General features: G+C 35.6%; 1 protein-coding gene and 1 non-coding gene across 5 annotated transcripts in view; one reads left to right on the top strand and one right to left on the bottom strand.

Annotated features, from left to right (window-relative positions):
* LOC127806381 (protein REBELOTE) overlaps positions 1-9,857 on the top strand; it is a 34,547-nt gene extending 24,690 nt beyond the window's left edge. For all 4 annotated transcript variants that reach the window (XM_052343623.1, XM_052343622.1, XM_052343624.1 and 1 more), the window contains 6 exons: positions 4,340-4,642; positions 4,775-5,098; positions 5,225-5,431; positions 7,197-7,286; positions 7,412-7,509; positions 9,388-9,857. In XM_052343623.1, coding sequence (XP_052199583.1) covers positions 4,340-4,642; positions 4,775-5,098; positions 5,225-5,431; positions 7,197-7,286; positions 7,412-7,507 — 1,020 coding nt within the window. In that variant the 3' untranslated portion in view covers positions 7,508-7,509; positions 9,388-9,857. The remainder of the gene's footprint in view (positions 1-4,339; positions 4,643-4,774; positions 5,099-5,224; positions 5,432-7,196; positions 7,287-7,411; positions 7,510-9,387) is intronic.
* A 1,121-nt stretch (positions 9,858-10,978) lies between these two features.
* On the bottom strand, positions 10,979-11,085 carry LOC127807035 (small nucleolar RNA R71). The gene has a single exon (XR_008024572.1). It is a non-coding gene; the product is annotated as a small nucleolar RNA R71 (small nucleolar RNA).
* Positions 11,086-13,903: the final 2,818 nt, after the last annotated feature.

Here is a 13,903-nt window from a genome sequence, read left to right as displayed (position 1 = left end):
TGATGGGTTCTAAAAGCAGTCTTTGGATAGTCAAGGGGGTTCATGCGAATTTGATGGTATCTGGAGGTTAAATCTAGTTTAGAAAAAATGGATGCTTCGGTTAATTCGTCCAACAGGTCTTCAATATTAGGAATAGGGAATTGGTTCTTGATGGTTAGTGAGTTAAGTTGCTTATAGTCCACACAAAACCTCCACGACCCATCTTTCTTCTTAACTAGGAGGATTGGTGAAGCATAGGGGCTTTGGCTTGGTTGTACAAGGTTTTTGGTCAGCATTTCTCGTATAAGTTTCTCTATTTCTGCCTTTTGTATGGGAGAGTATCGATAGGCTTTCAAATTAATCGGTTCACTGTTGGGTTTGAGGTGGATGGAGTGATCAAGGATTCGGTGGGGTGGAAGGGACTGGGGAACGGCAAACAGATCCTCAAATTCCATTAATAAATCATGAATAGGTCTAAGAGAATGTACCTGGCCGTTCATGGTTAATGACTTGTCTCTATAAGGGGCATGTTATTGATCTCCAGCAAGCCTTCCTCCAACCTCCATTGCATAAATGGAGTGTAGTTATCCCAGGGTGGTACTCCCCTGATCCAGCAACTTTTGAATTCTCTTGCCAGACACCACCTTACATTCTCCCACTTCTTGACTGCCATGGAGGGTTACTTGTTGGCCTTCCCAGTTAAATGTGATCTCCAATGTATTGAAATCAAACACCAATGGACTTACGGTCTTCATTCAATCTACCCCTAACACCACATGACACCCTCCCAGTTTGAGTATTCTTAGATCAGTCGAGAACTCTTGCCCACTGATTAACCACTTGAATTCCTTGCACCTTAGTTGGCTTACCATCTTAGCTCCATTGGCTATCAGTACTAATAGGGGAGGTGTTTCTTGAAGATTGCACTGCAGGCTGTGGGCAGTTGTTTCATCAAGGAAGCTATGGGTGCTGCCACTGTTAATCAGCACCACTAGACTTCTTTTGCGGACCATCCCTTTCACCTTAATGACTCTACTAGCTGCCTGACCTTGAAGAGCATGCATGGAGATTTCACCTCCTTCATTCCCTTCAAGCTTCTCATCCTCCTCCTTTGTCCTTGTTTCCTCGTCCTCTCCTTCCTCCTATCCTTCCATAGTTAGGAGAAGTTTCTTACACTGATGGCCCTGCCCATACTTCTCTCCACAACGAAAACATAGGCCTAATTGTCTCTTTTGATCTATCGATAGATTCTTGGGCTGTAAGATAGGCTGACTGGTCTTTCCCATGGATCCTCCCCTCTGCCATTGGGAAGTATTACCCTTGGGATACGCCCCAAGGTTGTGCTCCTCTCGGTTGTTTTTGGATGATAGCCTATGCCTCCTCGCAAAGGTTTCCATCAATAGCTCGTGTAGGCGAGCTTGTTCAGCTACTTGGGCCACTGTGGTGGGAAACAACATCTTAACTGTAGGCCTAATTAACTCCTCCAACCCATTGATAAAACTTGAAACAAAATACTCCTCATCTAGATATGGATGAGACAATGAGAGTAAGGCCCTTAACTCAAATCTAGTTTGATATTCCTTCACCGTGCCCTTTTGTTTCAATTTGTTAAACTCCTCTATGACATCAGATCGGTTTTTCTCCCCAAATCTTCAGCACAATTAGCTAACGAACTCCAGCCAACTCAAATCCCCTCTCCTGTGGCTCCAAGTTTGGAACCAAGCATCCGCCACGTCATCTAAGTATGATGCAGCCAAACATACCTTATCTCCTTCGGCGACGCGATGCTAGTAGAATAACTGTTCACATCTGCGTACCCACCACCTCGGCTTATCCCGATCAAAAACTAGGATCTCCATTCGTGGACCCGGATGGGGTGGATTGGTCCCTTCTTGGTTCCGGTAATTCATACCTTCTCGAATTCAGCTGGATCTCCACCACCTCTTGGATCTGGGTGTCGCGGACGGTATGCTGGTGAAGTCAGGATGGGTGCGGATGGCGGTCTTGGGGGAAAATCCGTTGGCAAACTGACGTTTGGCTGCCTCACAAACATGCTCAAAGTTGCCGTCAATTGCTGACTGAGTCCTGCGAATTCTTCTCGAATGCCATTCACTGCGCGATCCAGCGATTCCGTGTATTCGGATCTACTCCTGTGGATCTCCTCCTGCGTGTGCCTCATTCCCAACTCCATCGTCTCCAACCTCTCATCCACCTGTTCCTGATGGTGTCGCAATCCAATTTCGATTGCATCCAATCTGTTCTCCAACTGTTTAGCGTGCGTTCCATCAGCCATTACCAACTCCAGGTCTTGGCTCTGATACCAAATGTCAGACTTGGATCTGGCAGTAGGGTTCCTTTCGTAAATGGGAAGGAGATATTGTAGGAGGGAAAGATTGAGAGAAAGAGAGAGAGAGATCAAGAATTAGAACGGAAGAGAGAGAGAGAGCGAGAGCGAATTGAGAAAGGGAGGGAAAGGAATTTGTGGAATAATCCTCACATAATTCCCCATCCTCTACCAACTGGTATTTATAGGTGAATTACAAGTTGGCGTGGCAGTAACTAACTGCCCAGCGCGCACCCGCTTGAAGGAATTTGAATTATTCCTTTACATAGTTATTACAATACTCCATCTACTGCTCTAATTACCCCCACACCCTTGGTCTATGACATTACTGTCCTTTATTATCTGATTTTACACATTTTGCAGTTGTTTCAGAATATAAGGGTACTTGCCTTGTGTAGGTATTATCCTATACTGTATGGTGAAGAAAAAAAAGATAGAATGTCATGGTGCACATGCTATAGAAGCATGCTTATTCCACATTGGCATCTTTAAGAAGAAGAATTACATTAGATAGAGTTTATATAATATATATATATATATATGCTTACATCTTTCAATAAATCTATCTTTCAAGTTTCTTTACAATAATGTATAAAAAGTCGATTCATGCAATTGTGGAAGTCACGAGTAACTAATTGAAATGAAATACTTTAAACTTCAATTTCTCCATGGATTGCAATAGGACCAATGTTTTGTGGTCTTGCTACCTGTTTATGTCCCGTAGTCATTCCAAACCAGCCCAGCAGTTTTACTTTTATACCGCCCTCAGCATTCCCCTCTCTAATGAAGAAATGGGATGGGATATTAAACCAAGTGTTCCTCTGCATGAGCTTATGCAAATAGGGAAGCTCAAAGATCAGCACTTTTTAGTCTATACCTTTCCTTTCAGGGGGAAAATATTAATGTCTTTTGTTCTTTTCTGAATCCCTTAAAGTTTGTGCTCCTGGAGCATATGCTGAAGGCTTTGCCTGATTTTGTTTGTGCATGATGAAAAACTGATGACCACCTAGTGGGTTAAGGCTTGTGATGTTATTGTATAATGGAAAACTGATGCAGTTTTATTCTTCATATGAGTACAAAAAATTTTCCAAGTTTCATTTATATACTGATTAGGAGTGAATATCCTATAGTTGAGAAAAGAGAAAAAAATTCTATAGTGAAAGACAATCTTTTTGTCCTGAATCATATTCTAATTAATGCATGAATGATATAAAAGCATCCCTTGATTGTAAATTTGGCTAGTTCCAGAGTTGGGGGTTATTGGGGGTTATCAAGTGGAAGTTAAGATTAAAAGGGTACCTGGGAAACTTTGAATGTTAAAGTATCTCACACCATGAAATAATAAAGTCATGAGGTCTAGCTGTGTAACTTCATTCGACTAGCTGAGAAGAGTGAGAGGATGATTTGTGATATTCAGGATTTTTATAACTTTGAAGTAATTGGATGTTCGCCATTCGGGATATGTAAAGTGTAGAAGCAATTTGCGAATTATCAAAACATATCATTACAGAACAGGGTTTGCTTGTTTAATTGAAGTATTGAATATATTTTAGTGTTTGAAGAAAATCCAGATAGTTGCTGCTAGATTTTAGTGCAAAGTTGCTGCTAGATTTTAGCACAAGCTATGTCTGGACTCTGGTAATTATCCTTTCAATATCTGTTTGGATCACTTCATCCTTGAATTTTTGTTTAGTATTGTTTTTTGGCTGCTTCTATATAATAAACATATTTAATACTGGATTTGTATGTACTTTATCAAGAATGTGATATTAATCAAATGCCACATTGCTTATCCGAAGAGAATTTGTTTGTTTAGCTCTATCTATAGAGATGGGGGAGAGAGAGGGTGGGGTGATGGGAGAAAGAGGGGAGTTATTAGTTTCAATTGCACATCCGGCAAACTAAGTAATTTCTTACTAATCCCTATAGTAAAGAAAATCTCAACCATAAACTTTTGGACTTCCTGCTACCCTTTGCCAATAATGTGGTTGGTAAAACAATATTGTTATGATGCAGGTTTCTGTTCATCTGTGGGCTACTGGTCAAGGTGTTCTATCTTCATGTTCCTTCCTTGTCTTACGGGATCTGGCTGTCGCATTTAGCTTGGAATGCTTTGACATCTGCTTTACAAAGACATATAAAGCCTACATTTCTCGGTGCAAAGTTGTAGACTCTGTCAATTCTAGACATATACAGTTCTTGAGGAACTCTTTGGTTGAGCTATGCTCCCTAGATGTGCATAAATCATGTAATAAAGCTTTTGTGTCTATTCAGCATCTGGCCAAGATATTGAAGCAGGGTCTAAGAACAAAGAAAAAGGTTTGCAGTAAACATATCTGTTGTTTTTTTTTTATGCGTTGCTTTTTTGGTTTAATGCTTGTAGTAATCTGTTTGTCCAATCATGTTATGAGGTGTTTTTCTCGTGCGCTTATCTTTTCCTATTATTGGCAGGATGCACTCAAGAAGATATGCAGTTGGCAATGTGCAAATTGTATTGATCTCTGGGTTACATTTATTGCTGCCAATATATGTGATTATGACCTCCATCATGTATTTTATGCGATTGTTCAACTTATAAATGGAGTAGCTTGCCTGTTTCCTGGACCAAGATATTTCCCTTTAAGAATAAAGTGCATTCAGTGGCTAAATCTTCTCTCCAGTTCGAGTGGAATCTTCATCCCTGTTGCATCATTTGTGTTAGATGTGTTAGAATATAAAACGGGCAAGGATGGTGGAAAACAAGGAAAATCCTTCAACTTTTCATCAGTTTTAAAGGTCTCAAAATTCATTGAGCATAGTTCTTGATTGTCCGTCTCCTTCACTTTAAGAATCACTTATAGAAATGCACAATTATCTTGATTAGATGACTATAATTAGTTAATTTGAGTTGATATGGTGCAGCTGCCAAAACATTTGTTAAAATCTCAAGACTTCCAAAAGGAATGTGTTACATCTGCTGTTGAACTACTCTCTGTGCACTTCTCTCAGTGGAGCTGCCATATCTCTTTTCCCGAGTTAGCTACTGTCCCAATAATCCGCCTGAGAAAGTTTCATGAAACAGCAAGAACTGAAAGTTTGAAGCGAGGGGTGAAGCGCCTGATTGATCAGGTATGTACTCTTGAACAGATTTTAATTAATGAACCGGTTCCTTCATATTTCCATTCCTGGGGGCATCCTGAGGCAGCTTAACTATATAAGCAAATTTTCTCATCACTGACTCTCTATGTAGCATTCATGTAAGGATTTAAAGCATCAATTCCTGGTTTGTAGGCTTGCAAAGCTAAAACTCCTTGTAGTGTATATTGCAAAAGAGAGTACGTCAAAACCCTCCGAATAAAAATGCGAGCCTTATTATATCTTGAGGTGGCACAGCAGAAGCTTATGAGTCTGTTAATAAGCTATGGAGATTATGAATCTCCCTGACTAGCTTGTTCTGTTTTACTGAGCTACATTGTAGTTATTGATTGGGAGCTTGTTACAGGTGTTAATAAGCTATGGAGATTATGAACCTCCCTGACTAGCTTGTTCTTACTGAGCTACATTGTAGTTATTGATTGGGAGCTTGTTACAGGTTGTGGTCTGTTGAAGCCAGTCCTAGAATCCAACTCCTACCACCAAGAGTTGCAGTAAACTAGCTCAGTGCAATCCTTTGGTTATTTCTGAGCTCAGTTTGATGAGTAACTCGGCTTTATTTTAATCAACCTACTAGTCCAGATGTGTTTGGCCTGAAATGATGCAATCAGATTATTTCTCAGTGGCTAGTCTTACAGTTACCCAATGTTATGAAACTCGAATCAGGGTATCAAACTGGAAATGGGAGTGTCAAAGACTTGGACTGCGGTTGAACTAAGATTTAATTTTTCTAAATAAATAAATACATAATAATTAGAACTTAGATATGACAAATAATAATAGTAAAATTCATCATAGAATACTATAATAGTCTTAAAAATGTATTAAGTAATATTATACTACAATTAGAAAAAGTCCATACAACAATAGTAACACAAGTTTAGGAAGAAAATAAAATAATATCAAAGATCAAATGTCCATATTACAAGTCAACAATTACAAAAATTTTATATGCATCAACAGTCCTAATTCCATATCATTATAAATTTATTCATTCTGTTGTCCTGTATTTTAAATAAGATTTGAACCACAGAACTTATTAAGAGTTGTGACATAAATTCCTTTGAAGATCTTTTTTTTTTTTTTTTTTGTGAACTATTCCTTTAAGATCTTACAAATCATAGTTATCTTCGCCATTTACAAATAAAATAGAGAGATAAAAAAAGGTTGGTTGGAAGGGACTGGTCCATTGGTTACTTGGAACCAGACTGTTCCCTGCTCCAACTGAACTGGTTGGTCCAGTCTGTTTCTCTTAACATTGGCTTTACCTAATTCTGGGCTCTAATTTACAATAGAAGTTCAACAAATTATATTTTGGCAGTTTTTTTTATGTTAATGCATGTTTTTTGTTATGCTATTAAATGGCATTAAATGCTTTGTGCGAGTGAAATATGAGTTAGGAGAAAACACATACTTGATAGCCTACAAGATTACAGATATTGTTGATTTTGTTTTCCTGTTGAACCTGGTTCTGCTATGATTCTCTTAACATTGATCTTACCAAATTCTGGGTGTAACTGGCAACAGAAGTTAAACAAATTAGATTTTGGCAGCTTCTTGATTGTTGTTAATGCATGTTTGTTTTTTATCCTATTAAAATGGATTGAAATGCTTTGTGCGAGTGAAAAATGAATTAGGAGAAAACACATACTTGATAGCCTACTAGATTTGACACATCTGTTGATTTGGTTTTCAATAGTTTAATGATTGTTAGTTTTGTAACAATTTTGTGGTGCTGCAGGTGGAGCAGAATGTTGAGTTCGTGCAGAGAAAAAGAGATGAGGTGGCCTTTTCACCAAAGGATCAGCAATCTGTTGAATTATTTCTTCAGGTCTGGCCTTTTTTTTTCCTTTATTTTCTTTATTTTTCTTTGTTTTTTTGACTCTAGCTAATGATTCTCTCTTGGGATTTAACAACTTTAACATTTGCTGAGTTCAATAAATGGTGTATGCACAGCTTGAAAAGTGCAGTCTCAATGCCCCATTTATGCAGTATTATAGAAGTGTCATCCAAAAGGCAGCTTCAAAGAACCTGGGCTCCAATTCCATTTGAAGGTTCTTTGTTTTGTTACTATTGTTTTCTACTCTTTTATTATTTCCTTTTCACTTGATTGAAGATCTCTTTGAAATCAACTATGTGATACACAATCATAGCAATTATCTTTCATTCACCACCACCTTATGAAACTTCTTTTTATGAACATGGTGTTAGAACTTTATTTTATTATTCCTTAGCTAGAGGGCAACAATAAGGCCATCCGGAGTAAAATTCTTCCAAATTGTTCTTTTGCATGGATTTGTATTGGCAATGTGACTTAGATGTCAGTTGACATTATAAATTTCATGATGCTGATGACGATGATGCTGATGCCCTATCCTTTGCTGCCTTAAAGCGTTTGCCATGAGAACTATCCTGATTAGTATTCTAAAACGTGCTAGGCACTAGTCGGGTGCTAGATTGGGGCCTAGCGCCTAGACTGTCTAGGAAAACTGTTTTTTTTTTTTTTTTTTTGATGTAATTTGATGTTATTTTTAAAATAAATCAAAGTTAGAAAGACAAGTGAAATAATGGAATTAGGATTGAGAAAATAAACTATTGTAGATCAATTCTGGGTTCAAGAAGGCAGAAGCAGCAATAATGCAACATAAACCTACAATGCATTATGTGTAAACTGTGTCAGCTCACAAGTTTGTCCAACAACTAAAAGGCAACAAAGTAAAATTATTTAAATAAAATTCATATTATCCCAAATGCACATACATACCATATCTGAAGAATCTAACTATCTAATTTGACTTCTTCCTCTCCATATTCTTCCAACACATGATTTTCATCGGACTCAAAATCAAATTCATTGATTTTTTGCTCTTCTTTTTCTTCTGATTGAAAATCATTTTCATGAAGCTCATCTCGTTTGCTTCACCAACCACTTCCCAAGTGAGCCCTGTACCAGGCTCAACTTCATATGGTAAGAGATGGCGGCTGTAGCGGCAACGGCGAAGGGGGAAGACTGGAAGAGTGAGGAGAATTAGAGATTTAGGATTTTTTTTGAGCACTGTTGAAGTATCACGCAAAGGGGGGAGAGGGGGGAGGGGGGGGGGGGGGGGTGGATTTCTTTGGGGATTTTACTGATTAGGCCAAATGGCGTCATTTTGTGCTTTGGCCAAAACGACTTCGTTTTGGCTAGTGAATCGCAAAAAAAGTTAGGCGGCGCCGCCAATTGGCATGAATTCGCAGTGGCCAGGCGGCGCCTAACGCCTCAGCGGCCGCCTAGGCAACTTTTCTGAACACTGGTCCTGATGCCTTAATCATGATTCAGGTCTTTCCTGCCATGCCAACCAAGAAATGAACGATGGGCTGATTGTTGTAACTGAATATTCATCCCTCGCTCCCTTGGATGTTGCATTTTGTTTAACATATTTGGGGCAGAATTGCTGTTAAACTTGAAGAACCTGTTCTAGTGTCTGCTAATCGTTGGTGCTGAGTATGTTTGGAAGTATAGCCAATTTTAGTGGGAAAAAAACTTGTAATTGGGAAGCTACTGTTTAAAGGTACTACTGATGTAGACAATATGTTACAACACCTATTCCAAATGATGCTTCAAGAAAGACAATTGCTTATACTAGGACACAATTTGAAAAGTGCCATGTAGTTCAAATTGGAGTTGACCCCCTTTCCACCATGAAGGGGATTATTAGCTTGGGCTTATCGACTTCTACTAATTGCAGAAGAGAATATTGTTGGATTGAGATGATATACTTATTCTTGCATATCCAAATGGAGTTAAAAGAGGATATTGCCATCGATAAAGATGGTTGAAAGTCTTGAATTCATGTAGCTAACCCTACTTAGAAGGATGGAGACTTGTGATTTTTGTTCTTTTATGGAAATGATGAACTTGAATGTTTTGTCTTAAAAATTCCTTTTTTCAGGTTGATGTCAGATTTTGCGACTTCTCAAACATTTTGCCAAGAAAAAGAAAAGTGAATTTCAAGGCTGGAGGTGATCAAGAGTGCAAGAAGCAGAAACCGAGTTGGAGAGGCTCTAAAATCTGAAAATGAAAATCTCTAGCGCTTTTACTGGGATTTTCCGAATGGAAAACCAAATATTGCAGATGCACCCAATTGAAGACAACGTTCCATCAAATATGCCCTTGTTCCAGGGCTAATAATGAAAAGTTGATTTTGTTGTATCTGCCCAATTTTGACCCGGAAGTCTACTTTAGTTGTGTAACATTTCAAGGGTAGTATTTGTAATTTTGATTTTATTTTTTATTTTTTTAATTTCTATTAGCACTATTTGTTTTGTAACTAAAAGTTGGTAAGATATTTTTCTCTTTTTGTCTTGTAGCTAAAGTGGTTATAACATTTATCTTATAGCTAAAATGGTTGCTCTGAGCCTATATATTAAGCCTAATGTTGGATTTCATGATTGGAAGTGATAAATATTTTGTAATTTTTCATAATTCTGTCTTTCTGTGATCTCTTTCTCTCTAGAGTATTATTTTCTTCTTGTTTCTGTTCTTTCCATCTGATATCTCCCTTTCAATTGTTCTATTAATTTTTTCAAATTCTTTTTCACGCCATAGCTCGTCCTTAGGGGTGTGACAACTGCTATTAGTGCCTATTGTCCTCGGTTGTAAATTCAATTGTTCTTTGGAAGTTGTAAGTGAGTTGGTTGATTTTTTTTCTATACATGATTTTATGTAACTCATGACTAACATACAAGTAAGATGGTGAGTATATTTAGACAATTGATTATTTAAAGAAATTAATCCTTAAATTGTGCAATCAGAAAAAAATTAAACAACTAAAATTCAATTGATTAATAAGTAGGGTTTTCTAAATTCACTAGAAAATCCACTTTATTGAATTATTTTAATTTTAAATGGTTAGGTTAGGAATTATGTCAATTAATTATTTTAATTTATTTATTAGCATATATTTAGATTTAAAAGATTATTCAATTAATTTAACTCACTATGTATATGTATGGAGAACATATTAAGTATATATATTCAACATAAAAATATTTATCACAAATATAATTAAAGATTGTACATGTAATTAAGTGAATATCTTCTCTAATTAATACATGTTATTTTGTTGAAGATTCTATTCCTTATTTAGTTATGTCTAGTATTATAAGAAATCTCAAATAATGTAATTGGTGAGTATGTAGTACCTTTGATCAATAGGATAACAAGAAGTATTTTGAGGCCACCTATTCAAGCCAACAATTTTGAATCAAACTGATTATAATACAAATGATCCAGTAAATGGTGCAATTTTTTGGGTTGCCTAGTGATGATCCAAATACACACGTTGCCAACTTTTGGAGATATGTGACACTTTCAAGCATAATGATGTTACTGATGTTGCCATTCATTTGTGGTTGTTTCCTTTCTCACTAAAGGATAAGGCTAAGGCTTGGCTTAATTCACTGCCCATTGGATCTATAACAACTTGGTTCATGATGGCGCAAAAATTCTTAAGTAAATTCTTCCCCCCATGTAAGACTACAAAGCTTCGGAATGACATCACAAATTTTATGCAGTTTGATATGGAATCTTTGTATGAAGCTTGGGAGATGTACAAGGAATTGCTTCGGAGATGCCCACACCATGGTTTGCCAATATGGTTGCAAGTTCAGACATTTTATAATGGTCTTAATGCCACTACCCGTACCGTGATTGATGCAGCAGCTGGTGGCACCATTATGAGTAAGATGCCTGAGGCAGCTTATGAATTGTTGGAAAAGATGGTTGCTAACAATTATTAGCGGACTACTGAGAGGTTACAACAGAAAAGAATTGCTGGGATCCATGAGGTAGATCCATCCACAGCTTTATCAGCACAGATTCAAGCACTTAACCGAAAGATGGATTCTTTGAATGTTGCAGCAACGCAATCACAAATCCTTTGTGAGTTATGTGGGGGAACACATCATAGTACTGAGTTCCAAAAGGTAATCTTTTTGTTCCATCTTATATGGCTGAATTTATAAGTTATGTAGGGGAACTCCAATTGGCCACAGTATAATCCTTATGCACCTACATACAACCCTACGTGGAGGAATCGCCCCTATTTCTCTTTGGCGCAACAATATTAACAATTCGGCGAGGACACTTCCTAGATTTAATCAGCCATAAGAGAAGAAGTCTAGTCTAGAAGAAATGATGGCCAAGTTTATAGCTAGCACTGAAGCCAGAATGCAAAATCAACACGCTAACATTCGTAATTTAGAGACACAAGTTGGTCAGCTTGCCAACTTACTGTCAGCTAGACAACAAGGGGCTTTGCCAAGTAACACAGAAATAAATCCAAGAGAGGTAAAAGCAATAACCCTCAGGAGTGGAGAACAACTTGAGGAACCACAAGTTCACCAAGGAATCGAGGAACAACAACTTGAGGAACCAATGTTAGATACGCAAAAGCAAGATCAAGGCATAACACAGAAAAATCAAGACGACCATGCCGAGAACTCATCTCAACAAGCCATTTTGCAAAATAAGCTTCTACCAAAACTAAAGGATCCGTGGAGTTTTTATGTTCCTTGTTTTTGATGTGCCTAAAATGCAATGGCAAGTGCACCAGTCGATCAAATAATAAAGTGAATGAGTAAAGTATCGTTCCCACGGGGACTGCCGAAACAAGTATCAAAACGGAGCAACCCTATTCTTTATCTAGAAAAATCGAATTAAAGATAATATCAACAAACTACAAAATAAAGTAAGAAGAATACGGCGTATCGAAAATAGCAAAATAAAGAGCAATCGAGCAGGTTAAAACAGAGAGATAAGATAGCTAAGGTATTCGATTCACCTACGATAATGTTGTAATCCTTACCAAATAAGCTAATTAGATGGATTTTACTTACATGTGACGGCGTAATTTCATAACTTATTTATTATCCTTTGCTCCAAGTATAATAAAATTATCGCTAATTACTAATTCTACACTTGGTCCATGTAAAATCAATTAATTAACGACGCATTAAGTTTTGTAAAATTCACTAACTCAAATTACTAATTCAAGCAAATCGCAAAGATGAATATTCATACTTGGTCCGTTTCAATATCCAATACAAGTTATGTGATATGCAAAGCTTAACATAGAATTACTTGGCATGTATATCTATGTTCATAAAATCATTTAACAGGTGATCAGACTATCAAAGTAGTAATAGCTATATCACATAATCACATAAAATAAACATCAATCAAATTAACCCACAATAATATTAATCACAACATTATCTCGCGATTATCACGTTACCTTAGCTAACAAGAAATTTAGTCAATCATAATAATAGAAATCATCATAATTAAACTCCAAAAAAACATAATTAAAATTCAAGAACAAAAAAATTAAAAAAATTAATTCAAAATTAAAATCTCCAATCTTCTTCACTATTTAATTGGTCGCGGCACTACAAAAAAACGGGTTTATTGCGGCAGTTTTCAAAATTGCCGCAAAACATGGTATTTTGCGGCACTTTATTCAACATTTTGGGACGGTTTTGAAAAATCGTCGTCAAATTAATTAATTTAAAATTATAAAATTAAATTTAGCAGCGATTTTAAACAACCGTCGCAAAATTCAGAAGTAAAAAAATAAAAAATTAAATTTAGCGGCCGTTTTGACAAAATCGCCGACAAATTCATAAATCAAAAAATCAAAAAAATTGAATTTAGCGACCGCCAAAAATTAATTAATAATAAAATTAAAAAATAAATTTTGCTGCGGTTTTGATTAAAACCGTCACCCAATTTATTAATAAAAAAATTCAAAAAAATTGAATTTAATAGCGATTTTGTCAAAACCATCGCAAAATTCATTAATAATAAAATTAAAAAATAAATTTTGCAGTGGTTTAATCAACCGTCGCAAAATTCAGAAATTAAAAAATAAAAATTAAATTTGGCGATGGTTTGGTCAAAATCGCCGCCAAATTCAGCAATTAAAAAAATCAAAAAATAAATTTTAAAAAAATTTAATAATTTAAAAATTAAATTAAATTTTACAATATAATCTAATTTTTTTTATTTTTTTAATCAATTAATTTATTTATATCAATTAATTTATTTAATTTAATTCAATTAAATTAAATAATTTATTTATTTTAAATTTATCAATTAATTTATTTAATATATAAAATGTAAATTTATCAATTAAAATTTTAATTTATCAATTAATTTTTTTCCCTCTCAAATTTATAAAATGTAAAATTTTAAAATATTAATTTATAAAATGTAAATTTTTTATCTATAGATATAGAAATTAAATTCTAAATATATAAATTATTATATTTCATGTGCATAAAATATAAAATAAAATATATATACATGTAAACTAATTTATATAAAAATTTATAAATTTAAATATATATTAAATGTATAATAATTAACTATTTTTAATAGTTATTAAATATATACAAAATGAAAAA

The sequence above is a fragment of the Diospyros lotus genome, chromosome 7 (assembly GCF_014633365.1).
Source record: "Diospyros lotus cultivar Yz01 chromosome 7, ASM1463336v1, whole genome shotgun sequence".
NCBI classification, from domain to species: domain Eukaryota; kingdom Viridiplantae; phylum Streptophyta; class Magnoliopsida; order Ericales; family Ebenaceae; genus Diospyros; species Diospyros lotus.
Note: the sequence above shows the minus strand (reverse complement) of the source record. Positions and strands in the feature narration are given on the sequence as shown.